Source organism: Pangasianodon hypophthalmus, chromosome 8, assembly GCF_027358585.1.
Source record: "Pangasianodon hypophthalmus isolate fPanHyp1 chromosome 8, fPanHyp1.pri, whole genome shotgun sequence".
Lineage (NCBI taxonomy): Eukaryota > Metazoa > Chordata > Actinopteri > Siluriformes > Pangasiidae > Pangasianodon > Pangasianodon hypophthalmus.
In genome coordinates, this window is record NC_069717.1 from 3,468,126 (window position 1) to 3,490,970 (window position 22,845).

Genomic DNA, 22,845 nt, shown 5'->3' on the forward strand with positions numbered 1-22,845 from the left:
TTATATCAGGGTCTATATTATCATCACTCTTAGAGAAATTCAATATTTTAGTAAATCAGATGATTAAATATTGCAATATCGCGCTGTTCGTTCATTTAATGCAAACTGTTTTCGGTGTTCAGTGCAGCTTGTGTGAAAATCTCCTTTAAATCCCCAACACAGAGCTGAAAGACACTCGGTGAAGCTGGGCTTCTGTGGGCTTCTAAGGGCTTCTATGGCAGATTCAAGTGTTTTAATGAGAGCAAAGAATAACACTCATTGGACAACAGGATTTTAGCACATTATTTTGGGCCACGTCCAGAAGCTATGCGTCTCTGGGGGTGAACTGGAGTGTCGGCGGGTGAGTTTTGTATAGACAAAAACATCTTAATCCTTACTGGACAGTGTACTTTTCGCTTGTCCCCCCGGACACACAGCTTCTCATTATGATGATTGGGAGAGCTCTCAAAGGGGCGGAACCTTGTAACCAACTGCCAATCAGTGAAACAGTAATGAACATGACTGACATCTTAAACTTAAACATATCGGCTCAGAGCTGCTGTGGTGCTCAGTAACCCAATCCATACCTTTTTCACACAAAACTTTTTCACACTGTTTTACGCAATTAGTATAGCTTGTTATTTTATCATTGTAACTGGTGAAGATTGTAAATAAATTGTAAGAATAAAGTTATGTTTGATTATTTGAATTCTTTTTTTTTTTTTTTAATTTATTTATAGGTCTAGATATCTAGCTGTCACTACCTTCTTCAGTGAAGTTGAGTCTGCTATTTAGCAGCTTAGTGAGCAGACACTACTATTGTAAAGACTGAGAATTAAACAACAGATGAAACCATCAGCTACTGACACACACACACACACACACACACTCATTATTAAACACACAAAGAGTTCTGAACATGTCTGCAGATGGTGGTGGATTATTTTCCAGCTCAGTCATTTTGTTGCATTTATGACTGCAAATTAAACAGAATTACAGTACATGGGAAAGCTCATAAGAAAGACAAAGAGAGAGAGAGAGAGAGAGAGAGAGAGAGAAACAGAGACAGAGACAGAGAGAGGGTGAGAAAAGGTACCATTTAGACCTGCTGAGTTATTAGAGAGCTTGGGTTACTATGGTAACAGCATCCATAAAGAGAAACAAAGAAACAGACACACACATACACGCACACGCACACACACACACACACACACACACACACACCAACACAGCATGGGCTTGTTGTCCATTTATTTCTTTGATACGTTGATAAATTATTAAAGCTCCTTCAAGTAACATCGCTTTCGGCATTAGTTGCTTTCTGCAGTATGTGTATGTGTGTGTGTGTGTGTGTGTGTGTGTGTGTATGCGCTCTGGGGTGTTAAAAAAAGGTCATGAAACAGTCCTCATATCTGCTATTTTATAATAAGTTATCGAGCCCTTGACTGTGCGTATGTGTGAGTGTGTGAGCCACTATGTAGCTGTGAAACTATGCAACAGTAGTGGTGGCCTGTGTGTGTGTGTGTGTGTGTGTGTGTGAGCCAGTGTGGGTGTGATAGTTTGTGACAGCAGTGGTGGCCTGCATAAAGGCATTGGTATATGTGTGTATTTTTTGCGTGTGTGTGGTGGGTGGAGGTGAGAGGGTTGGGGGACATGTTTTTATATCTTGGTGAGGAACAAATGTCACCACAAGGACAGGAAAATCTGATAGTTTTGACCTTGTGAGAACATCTGGCTGGCCCTCACGAGGAAAACTGTTTTCTTACAAAAACTGTAGCTTTTATTTCAAAAACTGAAAGAACAAAAGGATTTTGTTCTAGTAACTGAAGCTAAGCTTAGAGTTAGACATAGGTGTAGCATAAGATGAATTATCTGAGTTAATAATTATGTTAGTGGAAGGTCCTCACAAGGATAGTGAGCAAAATTTGTGTGTGTACGACTATCTGTGTGTGATAGTGTGTCACCAGTGAGAAAGCGTACATTAGAGAGAAGGATTTAAAAAAATAAAAACAAAAAGTTCGTCCCACGCAACAGAAAAATGGAACGGCCCACTGGGAAATTTCCCGAGCTTCCTGATGTCCAGTCCGCCCCTGCTTATAATTAACATTCAGCGAAGCCTCCTTGGAGAGAATAACAACACTGAGGCTCTTCCTGTAATGGCTAATAAGGTTGGAGACATTTGATCAGGATCTTGGCACAACATTTCAACCACCTTCATATTCTGAGCTGGTCATTTCAAAACACTGACTTTGTGTCCAACAAACATTTCTGTGTTGATTTGGATGTATCTTTGGGTTATTATCTTCTACATCTGATCTATGGCCACAGTTTAACCTCCTGGCAGAGACAGTCAGGATTGGGGCTGATTAGTGGAATTCATGATAATCACAACAGCTTGACAGAACGGCCCAAAAGTTTCATTGATGATTATTTGTCGGTTTTTTTTTCTCACCAAACTGTGATTTTGGTTTCATTGTGAAACAATTGTGAATTGTGCAACTAATAAGCGTAACAAGGATTCTCCATTTTGGGGTGCATAAATGTGACTTAATATTAATGAAATAGGAAACGTACACGGTAGATGGAGTTACAGCAAACCCATATGTTTTATTCCCACCTCTCCACTTCCTGTTTTTCTCAGTCCATTTTATCAGCAAAGGCAAAACAAATGTTCTCAATATAAGCCCTACTTTAACACAAAAAACATGAATAGTGGCATAAAATCCAACTGCATAAAAGTCTGTTACATAAAGATACTGAAAAGATCAGTGGTTCCTTTGGTTTTTGAGTAAAACAATTGAATTATTGTGTGTACTGTTCATTTTAGACAGTAATATAGGTGCATTCTCGTAAAGGGTGCCAATAATTCTGTGGTTAAATATAGCATCATAATTCCAAATCTGACTGCTTTTTTTGTGTGTGTGTTGTTAGACTTTCACAGTGTTTCAGTTTCTGTTGTCGTTGGAACTACATATATAAGATTTCCGGACATATTTTTGTTCAGTAATGTTGCTGGAGTAATTATGATCGATTTGCACGGGATAAGTGATCGCTATAAAAAGATCAGAGATAGGGGTGTCTTCCTGATGGTCGTCACACTCTAACATTCTATGTGTACTACACACACCTTTAATACTAACTGATTGTTTTGACCTGGTTTGTAGGGGGCGTGGCCACCCAAATTGCACTTGGTCTATTAGTAGGTCACATGATCATAACTTGCATGTAACTGTATGTGTGTTAGGAAATCAATAACTTAACTAAAACACTTGGAAGTGTTGCTCCTCTAAAATATCCTTTTAAATGATCTATATTTTATTGTTCTGTGTTTTAAACTCAGATTTGTTTTTGGTAGCAAGCGTTTCCTGGAGTGTCGTTATATTCAGGAAAACGCTCAGAACCACCAAGGAAATGATGGAACCTTTACGGACATATGATTTCAGAGAGGCTGTATTCAAGACAGCTATTATCAAGTCCAAGACCAAGACTAGCCAAGATCAAGTCAAGACCGAGTCTTAAGTTAGGTGAGGCCAAGACAAGATCGAGTCCACATGAAAACAAGACCAAATCAATACCAATCAAAACCGAATACCATCAGATCCATTTTAAGTAAAGCTTTACGTCAACTAGTTGGTTCATTCATTCATTCATTGTGCCAATGATTTGGCTGTTTCCTAGAAGAAGGTAATACTTCTTATCAAACTTGCAAAAAAGAAAAGAAACACAAACATTATTTTTCACCAATAATACCAATGTCCAAGACCAAGACATGTCCAAGTATAAATGGCAATAATTCTGAGACTTGTCCTTGTTATTTCTACTAGTCATTTTATAGAAGGTAATATACCTTACACCTTAAAATAATCTTTCCAGATGTGTGTATGCACAGTCTGTAAAAATGACAAAAACTAAAGGACTAAGACTAAAATCCCAGACATATTCCAGTAATAATTACATTAAAATTAATCCAGCCCAAACAGACCTTTTGGAGAGGAAAAGAGGGCATAACCTTGCATAGGACCTTCTGGACCACAACAACCACTGCTGCAGTATCACACACACACACACACACACACAGGATGTAACAGGCTGATAACTATCTTTATTAGATGGAAATCGACGTCTTTAATTATATCACCAACTTGCATCACTTCTCTACCAGCGGATAAGAGGTACACTACATCAGTATCAGTGTGTTGATGGGCTGATGATATATTAAATCAGCTGTTAGTAATCTGGATGAGCAGATGTGCTTACAGCTGTACAACATTTCTACCACTAAACTCCAGGCACATTACAGACAGGGCATTCAGTCATATTTAAGCAACATCACATGAGCAAGAGTGCTGCTAGAATGAATATCAGCGCTGATATTCAGTACAACAGCACTCTTGCTCATGTGATATTGCTTTTATACAACTGCTCTATTAATAAGAAATTAACATCAAGTAATTAAGAAATCTTTTGTTTATTTTTGCTCTGTCAATGGAAATAGTTCCCAAAGAAGCCACAGTGCTGTTATATTAAATATCAGCCCTCTTAGAACGCCACTTGTCCAATCAAATTAGTGGACTGGAACTAACTGTTGTATAATTACACTTTATATCACAGTGCTGTTGAATTCTCAAATCTGATTGGTCAGAAGGCGTTGATTAATTTCTATAGTAACAAATTAGCCAGGGATGTCTTTGGCGGTCGCTCCATATAAACGGAATAAAAAAAGTTATCTGTGAGGACAGGTTTATGGAAGGAGTCTCCAGTGTCAGCGCTTTGTAACAGTTAGAGGTAGTTGAAATTCTTCAGGACAGGAAACTGCGAAACAAAGAGAGGCTGGTGAACGAACAACTGTTAACAGCTGCTAAAACATAATGGATCATGAATGTTACACAACATTAAATGTAACGAAAAATGGATAAAAAGTGCATATTGTTCTGTAATTAATAAAAAATTTTAATTTTTGGCAACATGCTGTGGCATAAGATGATTAAAACACTAATAATAATCATTATTATTATTATTATTATTATTATTATAGTCTAGTAACAAATTACATGCTGCACCTTAAATCACATTTAATCATATTTTTATGTTCATTATATACGGTTTAAAATATTTTTTCTAAAGTGTCACAGAAATTATTATTGTTATTACTATTATTATTATTATTATTATTATTATTATTACAGTCTAGTAACAAATTACACGCTGCACCTTTAATCACATTTAATCACACAATTGATGCATTCTTACACATTCATTTTAGGATCTCCATCATTGCGGTCACCTTCTCTGCTACTCTGTTTGTGTGTGTGTGTGTATATGTGTGCAAAGCTTTCAAGCGCATGACATATGACTCTACATTTACAGATTATGACTACTGTAAAGGAGACAAAGCCCACAACAAAGCCCATAACTCTTTTTTGCCCTGCCTCGCTAATGTCATAAGGCTTGCCGCTCCTCTGCAGGAACTCACAGAGGTTTTTCACTTGCTCTGCCTGAGGATTGTGACAGAAATACTACAGAGGTGCATCAGTCTGTGTGCACCGAGCCGCTGGGTCTTCCCTCCTCTCCAATCGATCTGACCAGCTTGTCTGAGGCAAGCCTCTGCTTTTAAAACAACATCATCGCCGTCCTGCTGTGTACCAGTGCGCATCACCTCCATCACCCCAGCGTCCACTCGCAGGACAAAGGGAAGAGGGTGTGGCAAACGGGCTGGCACTAAAAATCCACTAACTATTATTACCAAAATTCACATGTAAATATTAAGAACGTTAGCTAAGAATTTAGGTCAGGGGTTCCAATTTTATGCGCAAATGATCCCATGAGGATATTATGAATTTTCTGTGTCCCCAATCCTTGGCATTTTGGTTTCTCCTCATTATTTACCGTCACACTTGTAAATCCATAATTAATAAATATTTGGGCAGATTTTCATGTTTGTTTTCTTGACTTCCGTCGTTCCACTGTATCACACTTGTCCATTTGTAATTTCTGAGTGTGTCAAGATAGCAAAAAAGACTACAGTAGCATATTACAAAATGGTAGCATACAAAATCCAGCTTCGTAGTTCGAGAGAATGTGACTTCCTCTCATGACCCCATGTGTAATTTACACAACCCCAGTTGCTTAGTGGTCAGAAGGTGTTGATTCATTTTCTATAATAGCAGCTCTGTCAGCAGTGCAGCTGTAAATCACAGGTTTATATTAATGTGCTTGTTATTTTTTCTGTAGTAACAGCTTGCACTGGAACTTGTACAAATGACGCTCCATATAATCAGATATTTTTTTTTTTAAAAAAAAGGGTGTAATTGTTGATATTATGTTTTCTGTAAGAAGATGTTTATTTAACATTTTTGGAAGGAGTCTCCAGTGTCAGTGCTTTGTAATATCAGTAAGCTTTTATCCAGTAACACTGGAAATTCTTCAGGACGGATGAGCTTACATTTCTTGGTTCCTCAGGGTTTTGTTTTGTTTGTTTTATTAACTTTAAGAGAGAGAAGAATGAGGTTGAATAAAGAGCAAAGAGTTTATTGCTGCTATAACGTAAGTGATATCAGGGAATCATTTGTTTCGCTAACGTTATGCAACATTAACAGTAACTTTAAATGGATGAAACATACAATGTGTGGTATTTTAATTAATAATGATTGTAATCCTTGGCAAAAATGTGTGGTATAAGAAGAATAAAATACATCGGGACACGGTGTTACAGGAAAACAATCAATTTCAAGATGGTGACAATAACTATGGTTTGCATCAGACGGCATCACACTAATATGTCGTTGATTATTTTCCAATAACAACACACCACGAGGGTTTTACTCCTTCCTAATCTATAACCTAGGTGGAGCAGCTGACTAAACCCAGTGTGAATCAAACGTCTTTGAAACATTCAGTGTTTCAATTCTCACCATTACAAGGTGTTTCATCTACAATTATAAAAAAAAGGGGAATTGTGTCAGATCGCAGTGTTTTCTCAGGTAAACTCTGCTCCTGAAGTCTACAGCGATGCTGAACTCAATCCTTCAACCGTCTAAGAGCTCATCTAACAAACCTCCCTTGATACTAATGACTGCCTGACTGAACACCTCTGTGGAAGAGGTCCACTTGGCTGAAAAAGCAGATAAAAAAAAACAAAAACGTGTGAACTGTAGCGAGCAGTCATTATGGCAATCCATGAGCAGACAGCAAAACAGAGATAGAGAGATAGAGAGAGAGAGAGCAGGAGAGAAAGAGTGCTGCATTAAGGGGGAAAAAAGGAAAACAACGGTCACAGTGATAAATGTCAGGGTGTGACATCTCAATCAAACGTCACAGCTAACATTTAGAGATGAAATAACATATCTGTCAGCTTCTCTTTTTTCAGACAGGAGAGAAGTAAAAAGCTGTAGATTTCTCTAAGAAATATTAGATTTTTATATATTCTGGCCTTGTATATCAGTTCTAAAGCCATCCCAGATATACACATCTGTTTGATAATCATGAAGTCATTTGTGAATTTGTAAGGAAATGTAGTGCTCTGGCTTTTGCAGTTTACAACTGATTTAAAGGAATGACTGTACGGCCGATACTGATTCATTCACATTAATGACTCTTTCAAAATCCCTAAATGTTTGTGAATGTTACATGTCTGCTCCGAACTGTAGTGCCATCTCACCAGAGCTCTCTCGTAAAAATGTGGGGCATCAGCATTCGCTTTCATTATCACTTGATTACTCACAATGCAGTGATTACAAAACTCAGCAGCTTCATCTGTATTTGAAGATCTGAAATATTATCCCTGGCTGACGCAGTCCATCTGCCTCAATAGTGGAAATATGGACTCGTGGTGTTTTCTAGTTTAAATAATGCTCTTGTGTGAGGCTGGAACAATCTGAAAAAATAAAATGACAAAAAATATAACACATTGATATGGTTCGGGTGGGATTTTATTCTGCCTGTCAGATCAGATCTCTCTAAATACATTTTTTATGTATATATATATTTTTTTTTTAAAAATGGCACCCCACAGTTTCCAGAATAAGACAGGCATTCCTAAAGTGCTTAATGTACCAAAACAATGGCCAAGTGACACCAAATCTCTCACTCACTTACCTTGTCATAAACTCTATCTACTACCCAAAGGACAAACCAGTAATTGAACAAAGAACACAATGATTTTCAGATAAACGTTTTTTATAGCATCGGAGAGAAGATGGCCTCCTCCATAATATTACAGCATTCAGCAGCGCTGTGAAGTTTTGCTCATGTTTATAGATTACATTATGTCCCACTGTGTCCTAAACCACATCAGGAGGTCGCTGAAGAACTCGAAGTTTAAAGCAGATTTAGACAGGCATTTATTTTCCCAGACTGGTTCTTTAACTTGCTCCTGATGAGAAATGGCATTCTGGTTTGAGAAGAAGCTTTTAACGCAACTTATATAAGGACCCATGATGAAATGAGTTTACTTGGCACTAAAGGTTTCTCTCTGTACCATACATCTTTCCAGCGACTATTTGAACAAGAGCGTTAAACTCTTAATCATGTCTGAAGCTCTGCAGACTGCGTGGGTGAAATAATGGCAGCTCCAATTATGGCCCCCTGCCAGGCAGATAATTACCTGACATGTAAGAAATTATTGTGGACAGTCGAGCGGAAAAAGTGCTGTTTGAAGTGACATCTTTCGTAGAGGTGGGCTGGGGCTCTAGGGAGAAAGTGTAGGGTGGGGAACAGTGTTGGATCCTGTATGTCAACTGTAAGGCTTGACTCAAAACACTAAAAAAGTTCTAATCTAGGAAAATAAAAAGCTTTTTGATGTCATCTAGACTTGTCGGTCACAATATCAAAACTTTGAGCTTGAGAGTGATTCTATATGTACCGTGATACAGGTCGTGGAGGCTCATCCTGGAAATATAAATAAATTAATATATGGAAATAAAAATAACTAAAAACATATTAGAATGGAAAACAGAAAGTAAAACATGCAAAGCAGCATCTTACCACAATACCACATCTTACCGCAACAACGTATGCACTAGAGTATTTTGGGAGAATTTTGCTGAAGCATGTTAAGGAAACAATTAAACATCTTACATCAGCGGAGTCAAACTCAGTTTCTACCTGAGCCACATGGCATATTTGAGACCCCTCCGAAAAGGTCATGACAAAACTTTAAAAAGATTTATTTATGACTATTTATCAGTTGATTTTGCCCTACATTTTGGATGCTGTGTTGTTACAGGATACATCGACGTTTCACTTTTAATTTCTTGGAATTCCTTTAATTTCTAAAACAGATGAATAATTTCCCTTTTTGCATTCAGAAACCATGGGGGTGCAAACGTTTAGTAACATTTTCCCTCCAGACCCCCAGAGGGTGCCCTTCCCCGGATTTTTGAACTGCTTCTTTGGGTATCCCATGCGTTTCCTGTTTGAACGCTATATAAAGCACATCGACAGTTCCCTAGTCCTGAAGTCTGACAGTTTGCCAGGTATTCTCGTGAGTTCTGACCTTTGCTATTTTGGATTGTTATTTAATGCATGACCTCGCCTTACCACATCTTACCACGTCTAGCCCTTTGACTATGATGAGATTTCTATCTTGCCTTTTAACCTTGTTTTGTATTATGTTTTGGATTTGTCCTGTTATTAGAGTGTTTTTGGTATTGACCTTGTCTGACCTTGATTTGCCTGCTGGTAAACCTGCTGCTCATGGATCCTTACTCTGCCTCCATGAGCGCTGTGTTACACTTTTCATGCAAACGTTTCAGGTTATATCAACAATCTAGCCACTTACAGCAGAATGTATGAAATTGAAAGAAAAAGTGGTGTTAACAGACAGCTGTACAATAAAAAAAAAGTCATTAATGCAAATTTCCTAAGTGTAGGGAAAGAAAATCATTAAAAAACACATCAGACATGAGCTTCAGACATGATTCAGAGTTTAACGCTCTTGTTCAAATAGTCGCTGGAAAGATGGATGGTACAGAGAGAAACCTTTAGTGCCAATTTTTGGAATTGGCAAAGAGCATTTCTTTGGAACTAGATTTGCTCACACTGCTGTACCGTTCCATGCTATTGCTGATATAAACACACACTGCTGTGTGTGGACCATTTTTAAATACTTAAAGCTAGACTATATTTAGCTTGTTAATGTAAATTGTATTCTTTAATTGTTGGTAAGTGCTATGGTAATGGTCATGGTGGCCCTACCACATACTCATTAACACCTAGGTGCAATTTAGCGTAGCCAAGCCACCTACTGGCATGTTTTGGGAGGTGAGAGGAAACCAGAGGACTTGGAGGAAACCATGAGTATTCATTCTATAAATAACCTGCAAAGGTAAAACAACCCATAATGAGATCTAAGTGTTCATCAATATGTGCATACCAAATTTCTGACCAATCATTACAACAAGAAAGCAGCTGAACTAAAAGATACTATGTTTAAAAAAAGAAAAAAGCTCTGGCAAAGACCTATTAAACAAACAAGGTGTAAAAATAATCAGTATCTGCTCCGTGAAGAAACTCTGGTCTCTGTGGCCTAAGGATAAAAAACAAGATGGACTGCTAACATCCAGCCAGTCAGAACACGAAGGTGACTTTTTTTTGCCTGTCAATACTGAAAGCTCTGCCTTTTGCACTAACATTTAAAGATTCTGGCCTAGGAATGTGTTTTGGGGTGTGGCTTTGAAGCAAAACACGGATGGGAGAAGCTAAAAGTGCTAGATTCATCTACCTTTGCTAGAATCGCTGACTGTATCCTTTAAGAGTGCACAAAGTTCCTCCAAATCAGGGGTTCTCAAACTTTTTACAGTCAGGAACCTAGTTTAAGTTTTTAAAAAAAATCACCGACCACTTCAGTACAGATTTATGTTTTAAGCAAGATATTAAAAAATATATATCTGCAAGCAGTGACTAAAGGGCCAAGCACTTTCTGGCTTCAACGCTTGGAAACAGAGGAAGACCAGAACCCACTGTTCTGTTCCCAAAGAGATGTACTACATTTAATGGAAATACATCAAGCTATTACTGAGATATGACCACATTTCCTGTTTGACCATCAAACTTGTTTGTGCATTATGGATGAACCCTCCCTCATATGAAAAATCTGAGAAGAAGTTTTGTTCGGCTCTTCTAACGATGATGTAATCCAAATTTTGTGATGATTGGAGAGAATTTGTAGGAGAAGAAGAAAAACATTTTGTTTTTCAAATCAAAATTCATTATGGTGGGAATTGGCTTTACCTCACTTGGCTGACACTTTTTTCTAAGTGACTTACAATTAAGAAATGATGCAACTGAGGGTTAAGGGTCTTGCTCAAGGGCCCAGCAGTGGTAGTTTGGTGGTACAGGATTTGAACTCATGACTTTCCAATCAGTGGCCCAATGCCTTCACCACTGAGCTCCCAATGTGCTGCCAATGTGCTGCCACTGAGCTGCCACTGATCTGCCATGTGCTTCAACGTCATGGCATCTTCTGAACTTGGCATGACCCAAAGAATCAGAGGAACGTGAACCCGAATTTCTGCAACATCACCTTGTGGAATTATTAATGCAAATGTATGTCCAAATTTGCCCTGTGAGTGCCGCTAGAGTGGTTAAGGGCCATAAACCAGAGTTGCTGAGTACGTAGATGAGACTGTCCTCTATCACTGTGCCAAAAAAGTATAGTTTCCTATATCAAAGTGTAATAATAATAATGATTATAAGAAGAAAACATACAATTACAACAGGGTGCCTATGTACCATTGGTGCTTGGACCACTAATTAATCACATTATTTATTGGTGCCAGGGTGTTTTTTTTTTTTTTTTGTGAACCTTCCACCAGTTTTTAGATTCCAGCTGACATTACTTATAGGCATAATAACTTTGATATGGTTGGGTTTCCACCACTGTAACAAAATTAAAGCCCCCCTGGCTTTGTTTAATGGACCCCACTTTGAGAAGCATAGCCATAAATGCAGCTGGGCTTGTGCTAGTGGCTTGAGGCAATGTTCACAGCACAGAAGAAAATATTATTATTTAAAAAATGAGTTTCTGGATTTCATTGAATGATAGATGTCATATTTTATAGACTAGGTTCCATGAGAATTTTAACTGGTTTTTCAAAGAACTTTTGAAGAAATCAATACAAACTCTGGTGTGTTTCTCAGAACTATTTTCTCCCCTGTATCAGTACTGGGAAAAAAACAAGAGCTTGAGGATGCTATGAAATCTCCCAGCACCCTCCAGCACACCACTCTCACTGGATTTAATATTTAACGCTGACCTATTTTAAAAGCTGCGGGGTAGGGTATTTTGGTCCTGCTCAGGGAGCTTAAAGTAGCCTGAGGAAAAAAAAAATAGAGGAGGCTGAGACTGACTGTACCGTTCTCTCAAAGCTTCATATGGAGTGAAACATAAGTGACAGGGATAATTAGAAGAATTATACGGTACAGACCAGACTTCCAGACTTCAGGTTTGCAGATATGTGCACAAAGCATATTCGAAATAAAAAAAAAAAAAAAAAAAGGAAAAATCAGCTTGTTGTGGTGGTATGAAGCTCAAGGAAGTAGGACACAGCTACACACAAGCACACTGCTGTGCAAAGAATGGCTTGTTTGAGACCATGGGTGTGTATAATGGGGCGATTCATTCATATCAGCCCAAGGAGCACACAATCACCATAGCAACCTCAAAGAGGTGTATAATTTTGTCGAAATGCACCATCGCCGCCAACTTAGCACCAAAAAACATTTTCCTTTTGCCCCCTCCTACATGATACATCAAATATTACTACACTCCAGTGCTATTACGCGGTCAGCAGTTGGTCCTGTCTAAGCCTCTCTTCAAGCATCACTGAGGATTAATCCTGGCAAATACTCAGCAAAACTCAGAGTGTGAGCCTCGCCGCCTGCCAGCCTTTAAATTACGTTCTGCTGTATCCTGTTACCTCGTTATTCAGTACCACGCGTGCCACTGTAAACACCTCAGGGCTGAACTACAGAAAACCACATCTACCCAGAGTGAATGGAGACGCACTCACCACTTTGAAGTCTTCAGGCCGACATGGCTTCCCCCTGAAGTGGCACGAGAGAAGCATGTCTCTGATGTCGTGGCCCGTTCGGTTATAGAACTCGAGCATGTTAAATGGACGAGGCTTAAAGTTCTGGAAGTCAGCTTTGATCTTCAGAGCCTCCAGAACGCTCTCCTCAACCAGGTGAACATCCCGAATCTCGTATCTGAAACAGAGGGAGAAAAATGCTGAAATTATCCATCCATTTTCTGTAATACTTGTCCTACATAAGGTCACAGGGAGCCTATCCCAGGGGGCTCGGGGCACAAGGTGGAGGGAAAACCCATCACAGGGCACAATCGCACCCATTCACTCACTACAGAAAATTTAGAGATGCCAGTCAGCCTACAATGCATGTCTTTGGACTGGGGGAGGAAACAGGAGTACCTGGAGGAAACCCCTGAAGCATGGTGAGGACATGCAAACTCCTCGCACACAGAGAGGAGAGGGGAGTCAAACCTCCAACCCTGGCGGCGCAAGGCGAACGTGCTAACTACTAAGCCACGATGCCCTGCGGAGATTGTTTACAATCTTTTCATTTTTGAAGAAGTAGCCCCATGTTGGGCAAACAGAAGCTCCAGGTTTGACAAGAAGCCCAAATTTGGATGCACAAAGCCCCAGATTGGATTTAAAAACCCCTGGGCTGGGCAGGAAGTCTCAATGTGGGCATGAAAAAGTGTCAGGTTAGTCAGAAAGCTCCAGGATGGGCAAGAAGCCTTAACTAAGGGAGGAAGCCCCAAGTTGAGCAGGAAAGCCTCTGTGTGGGCAGGAATGAGCCTCAGGTTAGTCAGAAGCCCCTGGTTGAACAAAAAGCCACAGAGTAGGAAGGAATCAGCAGAAATGAGCTTAAGCTTGGCAAGGAATGAGCCTCAAATTTGGCAGGAAGCACCTTAGTTAGGCAGGAAGCTGCAGATTGTACGGAAGAAACCCCAGGTTGGGTAAGAAGTAAGATTGAATTTGCAGTTCCAAGTAGCGCCAAGTAGGGCACCTCAGGGTGGGCAGGAATGAGCCTCAGATTGGGCAGAAAGCCCCTAGTTGAGTAGGAAGCCCCTGGCTGGGTAAGCCTTAACCTTTCTTCTTCTTCTTTTTTTAAAGTAGTATTACATAGAGTTACTTTTGCACCAAAAGTATTAAACGACATTTTATCAAATACAAAATTACAAGTGGAACTGTGTCTGTATGAATGAATGCATGACAATTCTGATAAAATATTAAATACTGGGGGTAAAGAAGAAACAAAAGTTTCATTCAGATATTAAAATTTCAAAGTCCTAGGAGAAATTCGTAGTAATTATGGTGATTGACAGTGATTTGATGCCTTTGACAACTTAACAACATAACAGCAATTAAGCAACCACGCAAATCTTTTTTTCCACAAAGGCTGAATAAAGATAAATTAGAAATTCATAAAGCATTAGACAAAATAAAGAGAATGTAAGAGTTTGTGCATGTCTCTTGGTGTATCCATGTATCTGTGAGCCAGACTACAGCTACAGGCATGACTAAAGTCAAATCTGAACCCTAGTCACACCGTTGCTCCAATGTACTGCAACACTGCAGTAGGGAAAACCGTTCGCTCTATATCCTATTGCCAAATGGCAGCTGATGTTGAAAGCAGAGCCAAAAATAACATCTAATCTCAAGATTCTGTGGAAAAAAGTTTCACTTCAGCAACCCTGAGGACTTGCCCAGCCACCCTGAGGGCTTTAACTAGAAAAAACTTGAAAACTTGCTTTCTGATGACCGTTTGCTCTTCGGTTCTACAGAACAGCAGCGGGACCCTACCTGCTCGACTGGCACTGCATATATCTCTCCGCCAGTGATGCACTTAAACACACACACACACACACACACGCACTGCTGGGGATGCACGCCGACACTGGATGCTACTGATGTAGTCAGTGTTGGATTTGACCGCAATCAGGCTGCAGTGTTAATCTCACACCTTCCTCACATTTAGCCCAGTCATGCTTGTCAGGTTTTTTGCAGCACAGGCTCAAATAGTCAGCAGAAGTTGCTAAAATAATGTCAAGCACTAATGTGTGTATTCATGAAAGTCCTTGAAATGTTTTTCTGGAAGGACAATTAGAACAAAAATATACACAATAGAATAGAACAACAGAATCTGTCTGTGTGTGTTTGTTCGTGTGTGTGTGTGTGTGTGTGTGTGTGTGTGTGTGTGTGTGTTTGGGGGGGGGGCGGTTGTGTGTGTGTGTGTGTAAATGTCTATTTCAATTTGAAAAATGTCTAATTCAGTATGAATCGCATAGAATAAAAATCGAATAGAATACAGCAAATCTGTATCAAGCTACAAAGAATAGAACATTTTTAGATTACAAAGCTTATTAGAAAGGATTATTATTTTTTTATAACTCACAACGGAATAGGAAAGAATTGATAGAATAGAAAAATGCTTTATGAGACTAGAATAGAATCATGGTTTCTGACAATATAATAAAACACAGCTTTTGTGAAAAGCCATTAGAATCGAATAGAATAATTATTTATTAGAATTGAGTAGAATAAAATGGGATAAAATAAAGCTTTGTGAAAATAGAATACTGTTTTGTTGAACAAAATAGAATAATGCTTTATGAAGATAGAATAGATCAAAGTTTTGTGAGGCAAGAATTGAATAGTTTTGAGAAAAGTAGAATAGAATAGAATAGAATAGAGCTTTATGAGAATAGAATAGTTTTATGAGAATAGAATAGAACGGAGGTTAGTGAGACAGGAATAGAATAGAATAGAATGCTTTATGAGAATAGAATATAGGTGAGTGAGACATGAACAGAATAGAATAGAACTTCATGAGTGTAGGATAGAATAGTTTTATGAGAATAGAATTGAAAGGAGGTTAGTGAGAATAGAATAGAATAGAATAGTTTTATGAGAATAGAATAGAGGTTAGTGAGACATGAATAGAATAGAATAGAATAGAATAGAGCTTTATGAGTAAAATGGAATAGTTTTATGAGAATAGAATAGAACATAGGTTAGTGAGACAGGAATAGAATAGAGTAGAATAGAATAGAACAGAATAGAACAGAACAGAACTTCATGAGTGTAGGATAGAATAGTTTTATGAGAATAGAATAGAATAGAGGTTAGTGAGACATGAATAGAATAGAATAGAGCTTTATGAGTAAAATGGAATAGTTTTATCAGAATAGAATAGAACATAGGTTAGTGAGACAGGAATAGAATAGAATAGAATAGAACTTCATGAGTGTAGGATAGAATAGTTTTATGAGAATAGAATAGAATAGAGGTTAGTGAGACATGAATAGAATAGAATAGAATAGAATAGAATAGAATAGAGCTTTATGAGTAAAATGGAATAGTTTTATGAGAATAGAATAGAATAGAGCTTTATGAGTAAAATGGAATAGTTTTATGAGAATAGAATAGAATAGAGGTTAGTGAGACAGGAATAGAATAGAATAGAATAGAACAGAACTTCATGAGTGTAGGATAGAATAGTTTTATGAGAATAGAATAGAATAGAGGCTAGTGAGACATGAATAGAATAGAATAGAATAGAATAGAATAGAATAGAATAGAGCTTTGTGAGAGTAGAATAGAGTAGAATAGAATCTAGTCACCTGGAGTTGAGCATTGCGAGCAGCTCCCCTGCGTGGTACAGGTCGTTGCGCGTCACCTTGCTGAAGCGGAAGGAGTTGAGGTTGCAGATGGTGACGGCGGGGAACAGCATGGCAGGAGCCACGATCTCGTCCACTTTGGTGACGTACGGAAACTCCAGGTAGAACTGAACTCGGTCCATGCAGACGTACAGCAGGAAGCCCAAGGAGCCGAGGAAGAAGAGCAGCCACAGGCAGCATCTCGCCGTCACTCTCTCGTTGGAGAAGATGTGAGCGATGCCGTGCAGCGTGGACGTGAGAGCGAACACCTGGAGAGGAGGCGGATGATCTCTGTCTATCTCTGCAGCCGGCTCCACTTTCACATCCATCGTCTTGGCGGCGTTCATTCAGGAGCAGGAGTGACTCCTGCTTCTCTCACAAGCCAGAAAACTTGCGACTTGAACGTGCCTACAGCGTGCACATGATCCAGAATCCCAACCAGTGATACTCCAGTATGAGCAGCTTTATACAGTCAGTGTCAGGTCTATCACTTTGAGATCCATTCAGTCAACAACTAATCAATATATCTGTTTGATTTATCAGTAGTGGACACGTGTTTCACCCTTCAAGCCAATAATATTTTGATTTGTGCATTTTAGATTCAGTCAGGTGGATCTATTCAGGGTTCTGGAAGCTGCTAATTGGATCCTCACTCACAGACAGTATAATTTCACGGCTGCTCTCAACAACAAGAGCCACTCGACATGAACCGGCGCTTGGGTTTAGAAGTCTAAATCTGCATAACGTTTTTAAGTAGCCATTTCCTGCCTACGCAAAATGAAAAAAAAATCACTCGTTTGATCGAGAGTTCTGACGGAAAAAAGATTAATACTGTGATTCGGGCCTCGTGAACCCCTCGTAAATCCGTATTTATGACTTTGTGAGTCACAGTTACGCTTGGCACGCATTCAGATAGTCACGTCAGAACTAAACAAAAAGAACGGACAGTGTAGTTTTTGATTTATTGGATTTTGCGTTATTGAAATCTACAGCTCTGTTCAGTTGTTTTAGCAAAACATGCCTCATCAACGTCACAACTCAAAACACCAACGGGTTTTTAAATAGGCTACGTCACAAAACTCGCCGAACTCAGCGATCCTTGAAAATGACAAACTTCAGAAGATGTATTTACGAATTTGTTGCTAGGCGTAAAGCGTAATTAAGCTACGAGAATCACGAAGCTGTTTTTAAAATCGTTAAGAAAACAGGGACACAATTGTTTCTCCAAGCATTGTGGGTAACATTAGAACAACAGTTTACACGGAATAAATGTCATAAATCAATCTTGGTGTTTATACTTATGCAATTTTTTTCGTAATATAAGTCGTAATTTCTATATTTACGTGGTCACATCAGAAATAAACTGTTACGTAGATAAATGTTGGTTAGTTTATTGGTCATTGGGTTTTGGAGAAATTGCTATTAAAACGTATCGCACTGCTTTCTTTATGTTACTGTTTGCTTTATGTTGGTTAAGAAGAAATAAAATTGTTGTTAGTATACCATGCTTGTTATGAAAACCTCAGAGCTACAGCTACCATTTTAGAAAACTTCTTTAGATGGTTAATGTTAAATATTCTGAAGAAACCCTTTTTGTTGTAGTGTTCTAGAGAACAACAAACTAAAGAAACCTTTCGGGTGCTAGATCTAACCTTTCTGAAAGAGTGTATGAGACACAATGAAAATTACACGAGTTTACAAGTCGTTTTTACGAGTTTGTTGCGAGGCGTAAGTCGTAATTGGACGATGATCATTTTCAACATCACAAAGCAACAAAATTGAGACTTGTGTATGAAGTAGAGCTACAAGTTACTCTGAATCCTTCTCCTTATGGATGACTTTCTTTGTAATTTTGACATTTATGTGGTCATGTCAGAAATCCAACATTATGGAAGGAAATGTTGGCTTGTTTTATGTCTTATGGAGAAAAGTGTTTTTAAAGTGCAGCATGCAGTTCTGCTCAGTTTTCAGCTTTCTTCTGCTTTCTGTAAGAAGAAGTGAACCTTTTATTACAATACTATGTTAACTCCTAGAGGAAATCACACCACTGCTAATGTTAATGTCAACTGTTCCAGCTTTCTACAGAGGTTTTTACTTCATAGCTTTCTACCATGGAAACCTTTAGCTGTAGGCATCTAGACAACCTTTAGGGTTCTCCTACAGAGAGGAACTAGAGAACCCTTTATGGTGCTAGATCTGACCCTTTTCCTAAAGCTGTACGACACAACTTCACTTCTATGCCGGAAAATGACACAAGTCGTATTTATGAGTTGCAGGTGACGTCACGACATCGTTCAAACGCGTTCATGTGGAAATCAGCAGCACTTGTTAGAATGTGGAGAGAGAGAGAGAGAGAGAGAGAGAGAGAGAGAGCACGAACAAACCCAAACAGCACCCTCGTGAGCAGTGTAACACCTCTCCACAGACAGTCATCAGGAAGAAATGAACTGGAGGTTGTTTGGCACGAGGCTGTTGCTCTTCACCCGGGGCGCAGAGCGCAGAGCGCGCGCACGGCGGTCGCGTCACTTCACGCGGACTTGATGAAGACGGAGCGCCGCGCGCGCGTGTGGCAGCTGCTGAAGAACGAACGCGTCCAGATCCAGCGATGAGTGCTGAACAAATCAGCCGAGCTGCCTGATCCTCCGCCTGGGCGTGTGTGTGTGTGTATGTGTGTGTGTGTGTGTGTCCTCCGCCGGTGTGTGTCCTCCTCACAGATCCTCACATCCTGACGGAAAACGCGCTCAGAACAGCAGCAAGACGGTGTCGTGATGTCCACCTTAGCGCGTGCACGAGCCTCCTCTCCTCCAAGCTCTGAAAGCTGAGGATGGAGCTCACGGTATCTCTCTCTCTCTCTCTCTCTCTCTCTCTCTCTCTCTCTCGTGTTTGCTCTTTTCTTTCTCACAGTCTCCCTCGCTCTTTAACAGTCACGCTCACTCTCTCTTTCTCTCTCTTTCCCTTTTCTCTTTCTCACTATCTCTCTTCTTTCTCTCTCTCTCTCTCTCTCTCTCTCTATCAGTCTCTTGCTCACTCTTTTCTTCCTCTCTGTCTCTTTATCTTCTCTCTGTCTATCTCTCTCCTCTTTTTCTCATTGCTTCTTCTCTTTCTCTCTCTCTTTCTTCCTCTTCCCCTTTTCCTTCTCTCTGTCTCTTGCTCTTCTCACTGTCTCACTGTCTCTCTCGCTCCTTCTAACTCTCACTCTCTGTCTATCTGTCTGTCTTGTTTTTATCTCTCCTCTCTCTATCAGTCTCCTGCTCATTTTCTTTTCCTCACTGTCTATCTTGTCTCTCTGTCTATTCCTCTCTCTCTCTCTTTCTCTCTCTCTTGCTCTTTTCTTTCTCACTGTCTTTCTCACTCTTTCTAACTCTCACTCACTCTGTCTCTTTCTTTCTGTCTGTCTTTCTCTCTTTTTTCTCACTACCTCTCCTCTCTCTCTATCCATCTCTTGCTCATTCTCTTTTTCCTCACTGTCTCTTTATCTTGTCTCTCTCTCTACCTCTCTCTTCTCTTTCTCAATGTCTTTCTTTTTTCACTGTCTCTCTTCTCTTTCTTTCTCTCTGTCTTTCCTCCCATGTCTCTCACTGTCTATCCCTCTCTCTCACTTGCACTTCTCTTCATTACTGTCTCTATCTTTCTTTCTTTCTCTCTCTCTTTCTCTCACTCTCTCCTCTTTCTCACTGTCACACTGTCTCTCTGATAGTGTCTCATTATACTTCCCTTTCTCTCCTCTCTTGCTATCCCACTGCTCCTCTTCTTTTCTCATTTTCCTCCATTTCCTTCCTTCCTTCCTTCTCTGGGTTTGTATATGTAAGTAATACATCATCATGGGATGTGCAGTTAAATAAAAAATAAACAGCAATCATTTTTCTATAACTACAACATCTGGAGTGTTTTATTCCACTTATTCAACTACCAATAATCTTAAAGAACACTGTGTCATCATTTTCTCCCTTTTATAGTTTGATTTATTGTCATGGAACATCCACCAGACAGCTTTAAACATCGTTCTCTCAATATTTAGCTCTGTCTGTTTTCTATTTTACCTTCTCCTGAAAACAGAAAATTATCCAGAAAACAGCTTTGCATTTGTTTATTACTAATTGCTGACACTGGGCTGTTAAAGGATTTTTAAAAAAATAATAATATGTTTCGTTTTTAAAGCACATTTCTCAAACCCAGAGTTTCTTTACAGAGGAAGCAGACAGTTTTACAACAGCCAGAAAAAAAAACGGTTTATTGTTAGGCTACTATGGCGTGGTGTGTGTGTATATATATATATATATATAGAGGTTGTTATATCGAGAGTTTTTGACTCTCAGTAAACAGATAATTGATGAAGTTTACTGGTTCCTTAATGTTTGCAGTTTAACACGTTCATACAAATAAGATAAAATGATAAAGCTGTGACAGTAACTGACTATGAAAAGCTAAATCTCACTATGGAGGACTATGGGTAAAAAAAACTGCCTCTCCACATACCCCATATATACAAACTCTCCTGCATCACATACATCATCTCTATTACATCTGATGTAAAGATAACAGGCCTGAATAGTAGAGTACAGACACAGCAAAGCAATCCAACTCAGAAATCCTAATAATATTACAGAATGTAAAAAAATCCCATTAGTGTCCTTTAGTACTCTAAAGCCATATTATTCTAATTTGTATGCATGAAGAACTGATGACTAACAATCATAGTCCTTACAGCTACAATTCCCTATAAATTAGTCACTATAGAAACAATCTAATGCTTCATGATGTAATATTTTGGAATTTCGCCCTCTCTGGTGGAAAAATGCTTTACATGCAGAAGGACATTTCGTAGCATGGGTTTGTTATTCAACGCACGGATCAGTCTCATAGCTGCAAGAACTCAAGGTTGTGTCCCAAACCACAAAAAGCACACTAAGAAGTATGCCAAAAAACACCAACGTTGTAGTGGCATTGCTATTTAGTATGGAAGAATCCTGTTTGCTTTGTTTCTAGTCTTTTTCTCTATTACTGTCTTCTGATTGGCTGTGGTTCCTGCCGATCACCGTGCAGCCTGACTTCTTTTGGGTCTGATTACGTTTGTTGTACCGGAGTAAAAATTTTGACACCGAGCTGACTGTGAATTACTATTACACCATTGTCATAGTGTATTATTCAACATTTTTGATTTGCTGACTTAATAATCATGTTTTTTTATTTTTAACAAGAAATCTATGCACTCTAGCTTTAATTAATAACATATTCGGAATATTGCATGAACATACTTGTTAGTGTTGTCTAATGAACACTTTCTGACCAATCTGAATAGAGACGAGTGCAATATATGCGTAATATATTACTGCCCTTCCCTTTCAAGCTGTTCCTCCTTCTCCTCATCTCATCCCTCTGTCTTTCTCTCTACCCCTTTGCTCTCTCTCTCTCTCTCTCTCTCTCTCTTTCTGAAAATGGGTTAGAAATGGCTGGCCATATGGCAGTCGCAGGTGTATCAGCTCTAGTGCTCTTTCTTCTCCAGTGTTTTCAGCCATCATGCACAGACAGTCTGAAGGACATTACATGCTCTTTATACAAGCCAGTGAATGCTACTGAGCAAATGGACTATAAAACTTGAAGCGCCCATGATCAAAGATGAATGTAGCTTTTTTTCCATTATGTTCAGTGTCTGCCAGAGCCCTTTTAGTATTTCTGAACAAATCTGTAGAAAGAGAATGTTAACACGGAATATTAAGAGGGAATAATGAGGCACAAAATCCCCTTTTCATCCTCACTTGAAGGCATGCCTCATTTAGTAAAAGTGTTCGAGCTTTTGACATTTAATTATTATTTTTAACGATTGTCATCCTGAAATCATTTACGCGCAGGGGTCATACAGTCTCATAGAGAACTAAGTCATAATATAGTGTAATAAAGACAGTAAGAAATGTTCCAATGTAGCTATTAGATTTCATGAAAAATTAAACATCACGCTTTGTAAACCTTTTTTTTTCTCCGTTTTTAAAGACTCTGTTAAGTCTTGTAGTTAGAGACATGAGTCACATTCTGAAAAATGTATTTCTTCATGCATTTTAATTTAATACAATGGTGCTATAATGACGAGCATCAAAGTCTTCATTAAGATTCCTCCATATTTAACGAACTTGCCCCTTTGCCCCTTTGTTTGTTTAACCACATTTAATTGGCTACCAGTTGCTATGGTG

The 22,845-nt window shown here is 39.0% G+C and overlaps 1 protein-coding gene across 1 annotated transcript in view; it reads right to left on the bottom strand.

Moving 5' to 3' along the window:
- Window positions 1-19,814, bottom strand: part of asic1a (acid-sensing (proton-gated) ion channel 1a) — a 31,579-nt gene extending 11,765 nt beyond the window's left edge. Inside the window, exons 1-2 of the mRNA XM_053236300.1 lie at window positions 16,625-19,814; window positions 12,990-13,185 (exon numbers count right to left, since the gene is read on the bottom strand). Of these exons, the coding sequence (XP_053092275.1) occupies window positions 12,990-13,185; window positions 16,625-17,007 (579 nt within the window). The 5' untranslated portion in view covers window positions 17,008-19,814. The remainder of the gene's footprint in view (window positions 1-12,989; window positions 13,186-16,624) is intronic.
- Between the last annotated feature and the right edge of the window lie 3,031 nt (window positions 19,815-22,845).